This window comes from Neolamprologus brichardi, chromosome 19, assembly GCF_056152115.1.
Source record: "Neolamprologus brichardi isolate AB-2024 chromosome 19, ASM5615211v1, whole genome shotgun sequence".
Lineage (NCBI taxonomy): Eukaryota > Metazoa > Chordata > Actinopteri > Cichliformes > Cichlidae > Neolamprologus > Neolamprologus brichardi.
The window spans coordinates 9,338,564-9,355,721 of NC_142122.1; the positions used below are offsets into that span (position 1 = coordinate 9,338,564).

At 42.4% G+C, this 17,158-nt stretch overlaps 2 protein-coding genes across 2 annotated transcripts in view; one reads left to right on the forward strand and one right to left on the reverse strand.

Annotated features, from left to right (window-relative positions):
* The first annotated feature begins 426 nt into the window (after window positions 1–426).
* On the forward strand, window positions 427–9,677 carry manba (mannosidase, beta A, lysosomal). The gene is made up of 17 exons (XM_087833069.1): window positions 427–737; window positions 1,787–1,881; window positions 1,960–2,065; window positions 2,154–2,327; window positions 2,549–2,672; window positions 3,049–3,218; window positions 3,304–3,414; window positions 4,670–4,821; window positions 4,976–5,093; window positions 6,176–6,262; window positions 6,438–6,605; window positions 6,909–7,127; window positions 7,208–7,372; window positions 7,819–7,963; window positions 8,100–8,242; window positions 8,462–8,719; window positions 9,296–9,677. The coding sequence occupies exons 1-17, from the start codon at window positions 537–539 to the stop codon at window positions 9,518–9,520; spliced, it is 2,661 nt and encodes an 886-aa protein (XP_087689195.1). The 5' UTR covers window positions 427–536; the 3' UTR covers window positions 9,521–9,677.
* A 967-nt stretch (window positions 9,678–10,644) lies between these two features.
* Window positions 10,645–17,158, reverse strand: part of sos2 (son of sevenless homolog 2 (Drosophila)) — a 42,046-nt gene continuing 35,532 nt past the window's right edge. Inside the window, exons 17-23 of the mRNA XM_006798636.3 lie at window positions 16,281–16,398; window positions 15,856–16,028; window positions 15,652–15,768; window positions 15,215–15,476; window positions 14,990–15,034; window positions 14,766–14,866; window positions 10,645–13,711 (exon numbers count right to left, since the gene is read on the reverse strand). Of these exons, the coding sequence (XP_006798699.1) occupies window positions 13,205–13,711; window positions 14,766–14,866; window positions 14,990–15,034; window positions 15,215–15,476; window positions 15,652–15,768; window positions 15,856–16,028; window positions 16,281–16,398 (1,323 nt within the window). The 3' untranslated portion in view covers window positions 10,645–13,204. The remainder of the gene's footprint in view (window positions 13,712–14,765; window positions 14,867–14,989; window positions 15,035–15,214; window positions 15,477–15,651; window positions 15,769–15,855; window positions 16,029–16,280; window positions 16,399–17,158) is intronic.

Consider the following 17,158-nt stretch of genomic DNA (forward strand, 5'->3'; position numbering starts at 1 on the left):
AGTCTGGCTCTGGAAATGATGTAAAGAAACAAAGGGTGACTCAAACTTTTTCACAATACTGTATATTGTTATGCTTAGAAATATTGCCTCCTAAGAGACCTACTAAATATAAAGGTTTTCTCTGACTTCCATTTTGCTTGAGTTGTTTTCCATAGTTTTCCATAATTGCTTACCATGTCGGTAAATGTTGTATACATACACACCCTTGTGTTTAGAAATGCAAAACACTCCCTTATTTGGTCCCTCTAAAATAAGTACATCGGTTTGTTGATTAGGAAATTATGCTTTAAAAAAACAAATTCATCTTTAAAATATATTTTTATATTAAAGCTGTGGCAGGATTTTGTTGAAAGGTGAGTTTAAAAAAAGCTTCTCTTTTTCGCGCCTGAACTTCCTGCCTGCGAACAGCTGACTACCACGAGCGGGTCACGTGACAAACACGGAAGCCCAGTATCGGTAAACGAAGCTAAAACAAAAAGAGTACACAATTATGGAGGCTTGAGTGAACTCTCCGTGCCTACAGCGAGATCTAAACTATGCTGCTGCATGTGCGCCTCTCTGGCTGGGCCTGCTGGTGTTTGTTTTCCGGTGTTTTCTCGGTATTTTCTCTGCAGCAGCGTCTCACTGTGAGCCTGAACGGCAAATGGAGGCTGTCAAACTCCAACGGTTCATTGTTACTGCCTGCACAGGTCCCAGGCTGTGTCCACTCAGCTCTGCAGCAGCAGGGATACATCACGGTAAGACGACTCACTTCATGGTGTTAATTTGTAGTCTTTAATCTTTCATTTATGTGCATTTAAGTAATGCATTTTAACTGATCCCTATAAATCTTATTCTATGTTGTCATTTATCAAATGTTTAGATTGTATGTAAAATATATTAGATCAGACAGCCTGCGTGGGTGCAAAGAGTGAAAGACATTTACAGGTGAGACTAAAGGTTAATCCCAGTTCCAAGAAGGAAACAAATGTCAAAACTGAGAATATGTCTGCTGTTTGAAGTATTTACTGCAAGGAGCAGCGGGTTTGTGATAGATGACAAACGGTCTTGAGCAATAGTTATCCAGGCTTTCTGAAGGTCTTTTTCACTCATTTTCCGGTGAGTCCTTGAACCCGACCATTTTAAGAAGAATGCTTTTGTTCGTTTGTTCATTTATTAAAGCTCTTAACACTGATCTATGCATAAAGCAATTCAAGTATAAAACAGGGACCTAACTGCAGGGAAAAACAATGTTCTTTCTACACATAAAAACCTAGACTATAACCAATTCTTATATCAAGAAGGTGATTCCCAAAGAGCTAATAGCTGACAACATGGCATATCAGCATGATGATCATGAAGGTGTCTTTAAAAAAAATTGAGGAAAGTGGAAAAGTGAAGGACAAATACAGAAGTGACAGGCCCACTAAACTACTTACAGGGGGTGAACAGTATCTGAAAGGTATGAAGAAATACAGCTGGCCCTTCAGCTGATCCAGCTTCTGTTCATTGAAGCCTGATCAGAAGGTCTCTGTGGACAGGTTGCTGTCAAGAACCCATTCATAAGGAAGGGAAGCCAAGAGAAAAGGTTGGAGTATGCCAAGTTACACAAGAGCTGGACTGGTGAAACATACAGTGGAACATTGCCAGTCATTGATTGGCCTCCCCAGAGCCGCACCCTTTAAACACATTATGCACTGACATAAAATGTACTGCATGTGTTGGTAAAACATTTGATAGCCAAAAACTAATAGGACTAGCATTTGTCATTCCTGGTAGATAAACCTTGTCCTTTTTTGTCTTTCAGGACCCGTATTTCAGGTTCAACGATGTCTCTTATCGATGGATTGCACTCGACAACTGGACATACACAACCACATTTACATTGTCTGCTGAGCTGAGGTCACTATACCAGTATATGTCATAATCTAGAGACTCCTTGTGCTCTCTGTCTAACTAATCTTTGTAATCTCTTGATAGCGTCAAGCAGAAGGCGCTTCTTGTGTTTGATGGCGTGGACACCGTTGGGTCGATTTCACTCAATGGGATTGCTGTTGGAAAGACCTACAACATGTTTTGTCGACATGTATGTTTAACTTGAAACAAGCACACAGTACCTCCCCACATGTTCTTGCACATGTATCACCCGTGTGCTGTGCTTCTTTGGTGTGTAGGACTTTTCTGTGAAAGACCTGCTGAAAGACGGCGAAAATGTTCTGCAAGTTGGTTTGCTGTCACCGATTCTTTACGCGTCTGAGCAGAGGAAAGCTCACACGTCTTACGCAGTTCCTCCTGAATGTCCTCCAGATGTCCAAAAAGGGGAATGCCATGTCAATTTTATCAGAAAAGTAAGTCCCTCCCTTCTGGGAAAATAAACTGGTAAAAACAGAGAATGAATACCTTCAAACATAACAGCAAGCCCTTTATAATTAAAGCTTAAAGCCTGCCCTTCTGTGGCATTGTGAAAGGTTGACTTTAAAATCCACTGCGGTGGATGACATGAGCCGATATGTATGGACCTGTAACTGTGCCTGAACAAAAATAAACCTCAGTGTCTGTGTTGGTCCAGGAGCAGAGCTCTTTCAGTTGGGACTGGGGACCTTCGTTCCCCACGATGGGACTGTGGAAAGGCGTTCGACTCGAGGCTTTTGATATGCTGCAGCTCGTCCAGGTTTCCTCTGTCCCTCTCTACAGTACGTCCCATCTAATCTTGATCACCAACCGTTTCTTGGGGATAAATGGATAGTCAAACTGGGGGCACTTTCAGATATAAGGAGAATTTTATAAAGCCTTAGTGTCTCTCCTCTGATAGAGAGTGGTGCATTATTTATCGATTGCATAAGAGCAGTTGTGTAAGACGCGGGCACTCAACACATAAAGGAATTTTATTTATTTATTTGTTGCGAGCTGCACTGAATTTAGATTTTTGGAGTTCAGTGTTCTGTTGTGACTTCCTCAGGAAGGATCTTGGGCTATTTTCCAGAAAGTTCTGAAAATCTTCGCGATAAAGCTTTCTCTCTTACTTATTCCAGTATTTCCTGTCTTTTCATGAATAATCTATCTGTCCAGATGATGCCTTCTCCCAGTGGACGGTGCAGGTTGAGCTTCTTATAGATGCGGTTCAGACAGCACGTGGCCAGCTCACACTCTCCATACCTGAACTGGATTCAGAGCAAACCTTCCAGACACACTTTAACCCTGGAAAGACCAAGAGCAACTTCACCATACTCATCAACACGGTGCTTGAAATGACTCCAGTCTCATTGTTGTGCGTAATATCAATTCCCTGTCCACGCTCATGCTTTATTTTTTTTCTTCATTCAGGCCAGTCAGGTGAAACTATGGTGGCCAAATGGACATGGAGAACAACCGTTTTACCGTCTCACTATCAGAGGATTTCAGGATGAGTTTTTAATTTTCAGCACAGAGTCTAAGGTGAGAGTGTGCTGCCTGTCAGCACTTGCAGTCTCCTAATTTTTTATTTATGGATTTTAATCACAGTGCAATTTATCGTAGCCTCAAAGTCTGAAAACTGAAGACAATGCAGATAACTTAAACCTGTAATGTTTTTAAAGGCCAGCATCGAGTGGGATCTTACGGGTACAAGACAAAGTTTGGTTCTGTAGAAATGACCCTACTTCTCACATGGTTTATGACTTTATTGAAGAATAAAGTCATAAATATTTATGGATTTTAATCCCAGTGCAATTAATTGGGTCACCAGTTTTATCTATCTCTTCTCTATCTCTATTGTTCTTTGTCTACTGAGTGAGTTTCACAGTAGCTGGTGTGTGATGTGCAGAATTTAATGCAGACTTCACAAACAAATAGCTGATGTCACAGTGGATACATCTTGTATATACAGTCTATGGTTTCAATATAAAAATTGCGTAACTGCAAAGTTTGAGTTTATATTGGATTTTCTCTAAACCACACAGAATCAAAAGTATACTGCATCAGATATACACGTACACTCTCAATAACATTTGGTGAAATGTCCCTTAGCAAGTTGTGCCTCGACTAGAAGCTTTTGATTTCCATAAACAAGCTTCTACGACGGCCCCAGAGCATGATGCTACCACCACCATGCCTAACAGCTGGTGCAGTGGTCTTAGGTTTTAAAGCCTCACCTTTACACCTCCAAACATATCTCTTGTCATTGTCGCCAAACGGCTAAATCTATGTCTACAAATGAATGGTTCGAAAAGGAGACTGTGTCTTATTGATTAAATAAAAAGCTATTACCACAATACAGCTTACCTAAAAGCTCTAAAATACTCTATATTGAATTGAAAATTAAGCAGTAAGGGCTTTTTCATGTTTTATATAACAATAATACTTTATTAATGTAAGTTTTCACTTGTGCAAACACACCTGTTTCCTTCTTATCTCATTCTCTCCCTGATGATCTCTTCCTTTTCCTCCGTTGCACCACAGTCTCACTCACGAATGGGTGTTGAAATAATAATGAAGTAGAGTTCAGAGTGTTTTTCTCAGGAAAAGCACTTTTTGGATGTGTCCACTTAGAAAAGGAATAAAAAAATTTCTTTGTTGAAAAATAAAATACTTTTCACCCTTTTTCATTTTCATGCCACTTGCCCCACATTGAATGGGACAGTTGAAGTTTTCACTGATTTTTAAAGTAGCTGTTGTAGTAAATTGAAAGCGCTCATGAGAGTATCTCCCGCAGGTGTATTTTCGCACCGTGGAGCTCATCCAGGAGCCAGTTGCTGGATCCCCGGGCTTGAGCTTTTATTTCCGTATCAACGGGAAACCAATTTTCCTCAAAGGCTCCAACTGGATCCCAGTCCACTCCTTCCAGGACCAGGTCACCCCTGGTGTGTGAGTGGACGTTGATTCTTTTGAGTTCAGTCAAGTGGTCGCTGTTTAGTTGAACCTATATTCCTCTTTTGCCTCTTGTGTGTAGGTACGTGTCGGGTCTTTTTAGTATTTTATTTTCATTAATGCCGGATCTTTCCGCCTGTCTGTCTTGCAGCTTAAAGAACTTGTTACAATCAGCAGTAGATGCTAACATGAATGCCCTCAGGGTCTGGGGAGGAGGAGTGTATGAACAGGATCTCTTTTATGAAATTTGTGATGAGTTGGGGATCATGGTAAGTGATGCTGCCCTCTAGTGTTTTTAAACAAAGTGTATTTAAACAAAACTTTAAATATTTGTTTCATTGTGGCATTTGAGACATTTGTAATGATAACCACAGGTGCAAGAGACCAAGATAAATCAGGTGAGATGTACTGGCACGGTCTATTAACTGAAGATGATGCAGTTCTTTGGATAGAAAGCTTATTGTAGTCTTGATATATAATAGAGTATCCTTTATGGGTCTTTGAAATACTTACGTGGTACATGATTTTTCTGCAGTTTTTTGTATGTTATTGTCTTTATAAGGTTTCGCAGATCAGGACATATAATAAAAATAATCTGGTCCTTAGCAGGTTTTAAAATCGGTAACTACAACCTCAAATAAACAACTCGTGGCATATTAGACAAAGTCATCATTCAGCAAAATTAAGCCAAATTGCAGAAAGTGTGTGAAAATCTGTTTACAGCCTCACCGCTTCCATAGGATTCAACAGGATAAGTAAGATAGTAATAAATAAGAATCAAATGCATTTGATTAGCTGATTATGAGCACCTTGATAAAAGCAGTTTGTTGTTCAGGAGCATTAAGGTGTGTGTTAACATCCTTTGTTTGATGTGAAGCCATCTGTCTGACACCTAACGTTTGGGGCAATGGGATGATGATCAGAATGAATGATGATCACCTTGTGGTGACCCGGTCAAAGTCCAGACCTCAGGCTGACTGAAATGCTGTGGCAGGGTGTTAAAAGAGCTGTGCATGAAAACAAATGCCCCCAAAAGCTCAATGAACTGAACCAATGAGAGATCAATAAAGTCAGTTAAAGGCGGTTCTATAAACTACTGATTGAGTAGATGTTGTAGTCATTTTAAGACCTGATAAGGACTAAAACATTTTTTTGTTTACCTGAAATGTAAACCTTTATTGACAGACTGTGCACTGCTTTGTGTAATATGACATCCAGCTTTATGCCAGTTGTTGTGCTCTTGCACATGTATGTAACAGTCTGTGGTATTTTTACATGACTTTGGTTGTGTGACATCACTGAACATATTGTAAACAGATGGTTTGCTCACTGTGTTTAAACACGTCTTTAGGTTTGGCAGGACTTCATGTTCGCTTGTGCAATGTATCCCACTGAGACCGACTTTATACAGACAGTAAGAGAAGAGGTCGTCCAGCAGGTCAGTTGATATACGGATGTGATTTTTCTTATTTCCTGAAGGTGTAAAATACTGGATAAGCAAACCAAATGCACAGTTTCTCTCGAAAGGCTCAGAGAGGAGATTTAAAATCCTAAAGAAGCTTGAAGTGATGTTTCCCTTTATTTCTTTCTCTTATTTTATTTTTACTGCTCAGGTTCAGCGCCTGAAGTCCCACCCCTCTATAATAATTTGGAGCGGTAACAATGAAAACGAAGCTGCTCTGGCAACAGATTGGTTCAACATCCCAGCTTCTCAAAGGCCAAAATACATCAGAGACTATGTGATGCTTTATGTAGATAACATAAAGAAGCTTGTGCAAGAGGTGAGAGTCACACCTTAATGTAAGGATCTGTGTTTTAAATGACTGATTTATCTGTATTGTAATTTACGGTACTGCCAAAGTGTTTTTCCCGTCCAGATTAATTAGTTTTTTACATATTTGCCACACTTGCATGTTTCAACAAAGATAATCGAGTAAATACAAAAAGCAGGTTTTTGTGGGGTTTTTTGTGTTTTTTTTAAAATTGATTTAATTATCAGGAACTGGAGCAATACACTTTCCCAGCAATGTATTTTCAGTATTACTCCTGCAAATCGGTAGAAACAAAAGTCCCATCTCCTTTAGGAGGACCAGAGTCGCCCGTTTCTTGTCTCCAGTCCAACGAACGGGGCTGAATCGGAGCAGGAGGGATGGGTGGCGGAGAATCCCTACGATCCTCACTACGGAGACGTTCACTTCTACAGCTACATCCTCGACTGCTGGGACTGGAGGACCTTCCCACGGACGCGTTTTGCCTCTGAATATGGTTTCCAGTCCTGGCCGTCCTTTTCCACTTTGCAGCCGGTAACTAAATATTCTAAAGAAAGAAGCAAACATGGATGAAAGTTGCTGACTGTTTGTGTTTTCCTTTTATGATGCTGCAGGTTTCCATTAAAGAAGACTGGAGCTACGGCAGTAATTTCACTTCCCATCGTCAACACCACGAAGACGGAAACCAGCAGATGATCCTGCAGGCTGCTCTACACTTCCACCTGCCAAACGCCACTGATCCCCTGAAAAGATTTACAGATACTCTCTACATCACTCAGGTGAGGTGCAAACCGTCCATGTGTGTGATACTTTTAAAGTGGTATTTAGACTGTAAGTGAAAGAAAACCAACCTGAGTCGAGGAGAAGCTGTCGTGTGTTTGAGGGACCTCTTGAACCTCAATGTTCCATCTGGGTGGTGCAGGTGGATGTAACCGAATGCAGAACTGATTTTTAGCAGCATCTTCCAAGATCTGGTACAAAAACCGTCGGTCATCTAGGCACCTCAGGCTGGGGGCGTCTTGTTGTGTGCACGAGAACATATGTTGCTTATTTAATGAGCTCCTCCACATGCAGTCCAACAAAACAGCTGAAGCTAATCTGTCTGTATCCCAAGTTACAAACGCAAGAGTCGCTGACAAAAAAACGCATAAAATAATGTTCTTTTTTAAGCCGCTCAGCTCTGTTAATGTTGTCACACATTTTGCTGACTGTGCTGTATGTCCAGGTCATGCAGGCCCAGTGTGTGAAGACTCAGACGGAGTTTTATCGGAGGAGTCGGAGTGAAATTATAGATGGTAAAGGTCACACCATGGGTGCGCTGTACTGGCAGCTCAATGATATTTGGCAGGCGCCTTCCTGGTCGTCGATTGGTGAGTGGCAAGACAAATTGTTTGTGTAGACTGCTTCAGAACTTTGTGTTCTTAGCTTTGGTAGTTTGACCATTTTAACGTGGAGGTTGTTTTCTAAAATACTTACATAGTCATCTTTGTGTATCTGTTTGCACAGAGTTTGGTGGGAAGTGGAAAATGCTGCATTATTTTGCACAGAGCTTCTTTGCAGCCGTCTTTCCTGTTGCTTTTGAGGAAGACGACACACTGGTCATCTACGCCATTTCAGACCTGAGCCGTGACCTGAAGCTGAGGGCTGTGGTAGGCTTTAGGAGCCAGAATAATTTATTATTTGTCTGTTTTCATTGGTGAATATCTTAAAAAAAATCAATGTTTTAGCTGCTGTTATGCTTCATGGTAAAATGAGGGTGACTCTGTTTCTATTGATAAAAACAGGATTATTTTCTCAAGTCTAAATGCTTGTAGGTAGGTTGAACAGTAAATTTAAATTGTTAATGTTGTCATACTTTTGTGCATCAGGTGAATGTGTTCTCCTGGACTGAGCTGGATCCAGTCTGCACGCTAAACTCAAGCATGCTGCTCGTGCCTGGAGGTAGCGCTGTGGTGGTCTTCAAACAGCCCGTCGCCACCCTGTTAGCAGGATGCGGAAACTGTACCCGTCTTACCTGCCTGCTCACCTTCCAACTGGAGGACGACAGCAGCCAGCAGGGTCCCACTAACCACCACTTCCTCTGCTCACCCAAAGATGCTCAAGGACTCCGCAGACCCAACATTACAGTAAGCACTGATTTTTACTCAGAACTCTCAGCTTCAACAACAGCATTTCAGCTCCGGTTCCACATACCAATGTGACTAGCCATTTAGTCATAGGTCTTGATGTCAGTGGCTTTTAGCTCCTACTTTGGCCAGCTATCTTGCGATCTTGTTCCTCACAACTTGCCTGCTTTCCTAGCAGCCTCTTCATGGTTGAACTACCTTTCCTCTCTTTGTTCTATATATCGACTACTCTTTTCTTGTATCCAGCTTAGCCTCACAGAAGCCTAGAGACCTTCTGGTACTTGACCATGATCCTATCTTTCATGATCCTATCTTTCTCGCACTTGGGGCCTAATCTCGGGTGGGGGTAATGATATCTCCCCCTTGCCGTAGCATTTATGTTGTACCTCATGAATCTTTAGCTGTAAGGATACTGGATACAGACACCCCAGGTGGGAATCGAACATGCGATCCTCTGCTCCAAAGGTGTGTAGTCTAACTACTACGCTATCCAGCTATATACATATAGATATATATAGAGTTATATATTTAAGTTATTCCATAAGTCACTAAAGACTGATGTGTCCTTCCACACAGGCGAAGGTAGAAGAAAAAAAGACATGCTTCTCAGTGACCCTCCACTCTGACTCCGTGGCTCCTTTTGTCTGGCTCGACGTGGGAAACATCCCCGGACGTTTCAGCTCCAACGGCTTCCTGATGGTTTCCAGAAACAGGACAGTTGACTTTAACGCGTGGCGTCCTACCAGCGTAGCAGAACTTACTGCGTCCCTTACAATCACATCTTTAAGAGACATTTACTGACCTGAGACCAGCCACCTTTCCTGTTGAACTTTAGAAAACTGGAACGGTAAGACAAAAATCGAGTGAACAGATGCAGGCACTGCTCACAGGACATTCAATTCAACACAGAAGAGTATATATTTTCTTGCTTGTAATATTGTAAAAAAAAATAAAGGTTATAAACTCATAAAATATGAAAGCCATTTATTTTTGTGCACAGTACATACTGTTGTAAGTTCTATTAAAAGATAAACTTTTAACTGTCTCAAACCATCCATCCTCTTCAGGGGGGCTGGAGCCCATCCCAGCTGTCTTAGGGCAAAGGGCAGGGTACACCCTGGACAGGTCACCAGTCTGTCACAGGGATAACATATACACACAAACTCACATTCACACCTATGAATTTCCAGCTAACCTATCCCCACTAACTGCATGTTTTTGGGAGAGAACCAAAGCAAACACGGGGAGAACATGCAAACTCCACACAGGAAAACCTGATGGTGGAATTGAACTCAGGACCTTCTTGCTGTGAGGCAACAGTGCTAACCACTGTGCCACCCATGATGCTGTCTCATGCCACACTGGTTAAATCACAGGTGTCGAACTCCTCGAGGGCCGGTGAGACCATACATTTTTGCATTTAAGATATTTTATTTAAAAAAATTTAACTTCAATATGGCATGTACACGATCAAAGGAATTATTGAGGGCTTTTCCTGGACAGTTGTATGGAGTTAAAAATGGAAAGCGATGTTTTTAAAGTTTTAATGTTTTTTCCCCTCAATAGTTATCATTGCTCACTAATAAGACCAAAGTATTTCTTATCCAGTTACTTGATTACTCAAATAGTCGACAGCTGCAGCCCTACAAGGTGTAACTAATAAAGTGGCCAGTATCCTCTTAACTTGACCTGCATGTGATGTGAATTCTAACTACAGAAAAATCACGAGTTACACTCTCTGAATGGGCACTGCACGAGTTGGGCAACTCAGTGATGAAGCAGCTTCTCTATCGCTGATGCGACAGTGACGTATTGATCTTTTGATGGGGTCTCTGCTGCCGGTCTGCTCACAGATGCAGTTTCAGAGTGCCCCGCTCAGAATAACAATTTGCCTCATTTCCACTGTCTACATATAAGGGAACAAAATGAAGAGAAAGGAGTAGTTCAGTACAAAATAAGACTGGGTGATTTATTAATCTCATCAAGACCATTAATACAAAGCAGTTAAAAGGCCACATACCATCAAATAAACCAAATGCTGGATCAAGCTGTTACATTGCCACCAAAAAGGTTCTGTTGAGGGTTTAAAAAGGAAAAAAAAAAATCTTCTGAAATGAACCCCAACAATCCTGATATGGGAAACTTGGGACAAAAACATGGGCAAAAACAGTCAAGTGCAGTCACTTCTACTCTTTATAGAAATGCTCCTACGCACGCCTTTCATCCCTAGTTGGATCAAAAACTGAATTATCCACCGCCATCAAGCACGAGGAATAGAGGGGCTCTGTACTTTCAGCGCAAAAGCAAAGAGTTAAAAGGGCACGAGTGAGGCTTTTTTTTTTCTTTTTTTTTTTAAGCAATTCTGCTCACGGCGGTCGAACATGTCAGACCCAGCATGGGGGATAAAAGCGAGGCGGTAGACGTGTGTTTGTTCTGCCCTGATCCACGTAGAAAGCAGGTTTAACAGTTGCATAGGACCACTGTGTTTACAAACATGACCTATAACAACTGTGGCTCTTCAACAGTACAGCCTAAAGTGCACAAAGTGTGTTTCTCAGGAGAAAAAACAAGAAAAAAAGGAAATAAAAATTCAAATTATTCACTATGCTCCAATACTTGCAGTTGAATTTACGTCTGCATGTATTCAACTGGAACTTTAAAACAATTCCAACCTCTGTTTAATGAATGTAGCCATTAAAAAGTCTTGGAGGAGGAAAAAAAAAGGCAATTAGTAGGATGTACAAAGTGAAGGTCGCGTTAAGTGCTTGGCATACTGAACTGTAATTTCATTGCTTTGAAACACCTAAGGGGCGGGGAAGAAATAATGGCTTTCCTTAGTTAATAAACTGGAGATTGTCTGTGAGTAAGTTAGTGACGTTGACCTGCGTCTGAGTTTTTTCTTTTTTATCCGACTGTGGCAGCAGTGGATTATTAGGCAATATATGACTGAACAGATGTGGATGAGCGTACAATACTACAGAAAAAACCCCTTGTCACTTTATACAAATTATTTAGTTAGTGTATACATGTTATATATACACACAGTATCCACAAACATGTACAATTTCATAGTGTATAGCTTTGTTCTAAACATTACATAGGCAACTTTATTTTTATTTTATTTTTTTAGCATTTTAGACACCGTTTACTTATTTCCGTGAAGTAGAAAACAAAATAAAAGGCACATTTTGAGCATGATGCGAGGATTATTTCAGTCTTTCAAAGGGAAACAAAATGTTTCAAGCAAATTAAAGAGAAAAAAAAAAGAGAAAGAAAAAGAAGCTGGGTTAAAAAGTTCCTTTTTCATGGATTGGTGGTTGTTTTTAGGTCTTTGGAGCAGCCACCGGCGGCTCGTGGGCAGACCCAGCTTTGGTGGGAGGATGCGTGCTTCCAGTGCTAAGTTTTAATACCAAAGAAGAAGAGTTGGCCATGAGGGTGGCTTCTGGAGAGGAGCACAGTGTCAGACAGCAGCGCGCATCCTTAAGGGGTTCGGTTAAGACATCGGCTTTTGAAGAGCAGGAGGACATGTCGGAGTCCTCGACTTCGACCTGGAGGTGCTGTTTGATATCGTGGCAGACTTCCCTCCGTCGTGCAGCGCAGACGGATGTTTTATTTATTTAGTAAGTCCAATCAAAACCTGCTGACGTTGCCCAAAACTGATGTGCAAATGGAGTGTTCTCAGCTCTCGTTTTCAAGACTGCGCTGAGAGAACTGGAGCCTGGGGTCAGAGGTCAACGCTGTTGGATTTATTTATTTTTAAAGGCAACGTTTTGTGGCTGTGGAGAGGCCCGTCTTCAAAAAGAAAAAAAAAATTGACTCATGTTCTTACAGTCACAGTGTTCAGCTGAGATACAAGGTGTGAGGGGGGAAGGGGATTCAGTGTCACCTCCTTGGTGTTTCTGCTAATGTCACATTTATTTAAAAAAAAAATCCCTTATCCCCCTGCATAAAAATAAGACTTTGGCAACTGTTTGCTTTCAGTTAGGAAAAACAAATCAATGAAAACATTTGCTGCTTACAGCCACTGTGAATGAGCTACATCTGTGAGCTGCAAGACTCCAAATCACGTCAATGCCCAAAAGAAAACAAAAGCACGACAGTTGAAGCTACAAAATCCAAGGTCCCCACATTCTCCCCTCCTCTCCGCCATCCCGACCGGTGACGGAGATGTGGGGCTGTGGGGTAAGCGAAGTGTGTGAGACATGAGAACTTTTATCATCAGGAGCAGGAGGTAACGCTCCAAGCCGACAAACACTCCTTGGTGTTTAATAGCTGGCACACCGGTGTGGGTTTCTCATTGGCACGGCGGGTTTTAACGATGGAGGTGGAGCTACCGATCCCCCTGAGAGGCACAGCGGGGGTTGGTGGAGTTTGTATGTTGAGCAGTGTTTTTCTTTCAGATCAGTAGCTTTGAGTCATCTGTGTTGTAGTTTGAAGGAGCAAGTTTGAAGTTTGCCTTTCGGTGGTGGTGAAGGAAAAGTTGGCTCAGTGGCTGCTGTCGGTGTTCTCCACCAGTGAGAGGCTTTGTACTGGCGCCTGTAGCGGCTCCCTTTTGTATGTCTTTGGTGGGAGTTTAGGGAGGTGTGGGCTGGAGTTGTAGCGAGGGGGGACAGGTGGAGCGGAGGTGGGAATAGAGAGAGGGCAGAGGCTATTCTGGCTGGCGCTGAGAGAGCAGCCCCGCCTGGCAATGCGAGGGGACGGTGTGCTGGGTGGCGTGTTTGGGGAACTGGGCGAGCTGCCGTAATCCCAGGTATATCGGCCCACGGGCGAAGGCTGGTTGACAGGGTAGTTGATGAAGATCTCCGGGGGTCGCTGGGGCACCGGGGGAGGCGTGTCTGGGATGGGGTCGCGGGGTGGTGGTGGAGGTGGAGGGCTGGGCAAGGGGCCATCGGTGGGAGGGCCGTTGTAGACTGGGGGTCGAGGCTGGTTCCTGTGCAGAGGAGGCGGCACCCGGGGAGGGATGGCAGGAGGGCTGTCAGACCTGGAGCTCAGCTGAGACATAAACACATAAGAGGTGTGTCAGACTTACTACACATGCTGCCCTGTTTATTGCACATCAGTGATTCCTAACACAGTGCTCTACATCCCCACAAGGGGGCTTCAGAGATATCAGAAAGCATTCATGCCATGTGAAGTTATTTTCTTACAAAGTTCTGTTTTTTTTCTTTGCTTTTTATAAGTTACTATGTGGAAAGAGCTGGTAAAAATCTGGATTTGTTTTTTCCAGCTCAGTTAATGTACAATGTAAGCATTACAGTCCTTTCCTTGAGGCCTCACAGCCGGTTAGCATCCATCTGGTAACCACCAGCTGCAAGTGGTTGTGGAGTGAGGCTGATGATAGAGGGTGCTGGACCAAAAACCTTGGCATTGCCTAACCGATTACTGTGCTTGCCCATGGTTTGAGTGGAAGATGCAGAGTTGTGCGCAAATACGCATCGTTTTACTCTCCAAACAGTCTCCTTCAAAGTAAAAGCTGTTCTGACACCAACACATTTTAAAAAGTGTAACTTTTACTCTCTTCCCAGCATCAACCACTTGGTGGCTATTTTACTAGTGCAAACTACAGGTGACTACAGCAGTCTGATTACAAACAAAAGCGACAGCAGTTAGGTTTTCAGTGTAGCAGCATATACGCCTTTGTGACGGATTTTACCGTCGAGTTGCCCCCGACGCATCCATCAGAGTGCGAGCGTGTGAATGTGAAGCCAAAAAATAGTGCTAGGCTTTAAATATGTTGGTGACGAGTTTGTAGCAAGGAATGAGCTCAAATTGGGAAAGAAAAGCACTGCTAAAAATATTCACTCGTCTACCTTTGCATACATATGAACAGTGACATTTTATTCTTAATCCACCCATTCACAAACGTTTGCAGAAGCATGCCTAGGTGCTCGATTTTATACATCCATGGCCATTAAAGTGATCTTAAATGCCAAAACAAACTCTTAAAATGACTCCAAGTCTTTAACTTTAAATCATCTTGACTTCAGAGAACTGAGGTAAGTCTTTGCAAACTCATAATGATGCAGAAACAGCGCACTGCTCTTACTTTAGTGTCCGACATGGTGTCTTTCCTTCGAGGCGGCAGAGGTGGTGGCTTTAGCTCCTCTCCGAGGTGGTGGAGGCTACCACAAGACGCAGACTGTAACTCTGAGGAAAACAGAAAACACGGATTAAAACGGATGAAAAAGTTGACATGCTCGGCTACTTTTATATTGGCAGAATTATGCAGAACTACAATCGGGAGCAATCAAAATAAAACTTCACACTCACTTCCAGTAAACAGGAGAATTGGAGCAAATATGGAGTTGCTACTACCTGTGAAATTCAAACACAGAAGATTAAGGTCACATGTGGCAGAAGGATTTAGAAACATTTATTAACCTGAAACCTAAACTATCGGAGAATGTAGGGGCATAGTATATAATTTAACTTGGATCTGCAATACTTGGACTAGCTTTCTTTGTAAACTATGGATCAAGCATCGGCTTCACTCACCGCCGTAGGAGTTGCTGAGCTGGTCTTGCTCTGTGAAAACTGAGCTAAAGTCAGGAGTGGCCGACTGTGGGGGAGTGGGCGTGTTCGGAGAGGTGGGCACCGAAACCAGCGACTCCGAATCATTCTCATTGATACTCCGGAAGGTGATCTTATGTGGGGGGTCCCTCTCCAGGGGGACAGGGTGGCCCTTTAGGGTGCCAGAGGTAGACGTTCGCACGGGGCGGATACCCGGGGATTTCAGACTGTACACGGTCTTCCTGGGCTGCAATGAGAGAGGAGAATCAAGAGATAACACATTTCTCAGGATGGGATTGATCTTACAGTGATTGAACTTACTGAGATCCAATTTAAATAATCCAGCCTGCCCTTTCCAATCCGCAACTGAACTGGAACTTGTATAAGAGCAGTAAAAACTTCACTAAACTATAAATACTCACAAATCGAGGAGGCTGCCTGCAATTCCGAGGCTCTATTTCCAGAGACTTTCTGAACAGGTAGTCAGTAAACTCCTTCTCGCTCAGGTTACCCATCGGGTTCAGGTTCTCGAAAAATTTCTGTGCAACACAATCATTAGTCAGAACTCGGGTACTGGGCACAGTTAAGACAAGCTCAAAGACAATTCTGGAAAGGCAAGCGCTCACCCTCATCTCGGGCTCCACTTTCAGACAGTAGGGTTGGTTCTGATACTGCTGGATCTCTCCTGTGATTTCCGCCACTTTCCTCCTCTTGCTGAAGTTGATCAGATCCTTCCCGTGGCGTTTCAGGAAGTCTGGGTTGCCTTCCTCCGTCTTCAGTATGTTGGTTAAATAGATACCTGAGGACCAAAAAACAAAAAATGTGAGTAGAGCTTGAAGTGCTTATTTGTTCAGTACTTTCTCACTTGTTAAGTCAATTTACTATTATAAAAACAACTCCCAGGACAAACAAAAGATTGAATTGTTTTCTGATAAATAATGGTGACTCACAGCACAGCCAGGATCCAGACACAACAACTACTTTAAGTCAACATTTTTTTTTTGTCCTGCCATCCTTCACTAGCACAGTCAGAAGACTGTAGAAGACTTACCAAAGAAAGGCACACAGGGTGGGTTTATCGACTTGAGTTTAGCCAAGTATTTCTTAAAATGGTCCTTGCTCAGTTCTGCCGCCTCTTCCAGGATCTTCCTTTTCCTCTCTGGTACTGCCTGCGGAGGTGAGGGAGAAGAACTCAGACTGTAGTCTGATCACCACTTCAGCCTTACAGCGTAAATGCCAAAATCAACGCCAAACATTGCATGTAGACACACAAACACAGAAATGTGCAAAGGCCTTGAGCCCTCCCTCATTTTTGTTTTTCCTACTTTGCTATTAGAAAAAAAAGGCAAAGGAATTTATTGAAACACATGCAAACACCTGGCAAGACTGTGTATAAAAGGCAAACAGAGTTTTTAACAAGCTAGAACATCAATATTTCTTAGTCAAGTTCTCCTCCACTGTGTTTTAAAGGCTGGCTGCAGACACTGTTGTTACTTTCTTGACCTCTGATTTCAACCAAACAAGTCAAAGATGGATTCATCACTCCAACAGACCTGCTGCTACTGATTCTCAGTCCAATTCTGGTGTAATTTAGCATACATCATCATCATCAGCAGATGCTTTTCTTCTCTCCTTCTCCACTTGTTCAGTTCCCTAGACATTTTATTTTTTTGGAAGTACACAGTACCGAGATGCCAAGATATGCCGAGTTATTGGCTGATATCTGTTTGGAAATCATTTTGTTGGAGCAAAAATATTATTTTATCCTTGTTAAACTTTGTAATCTTTAGAATTTTTATGCTAAATTGTCCACAATGTGCTGACATAGCACTGGTTCATCCCTTGAACGATTCCCCAGGCTTTCACTCATTTTCACTTAAGACCACTTAAAAAAAGGAAAAAGCCTGGCTCTTCTGAAGCAAACGACTT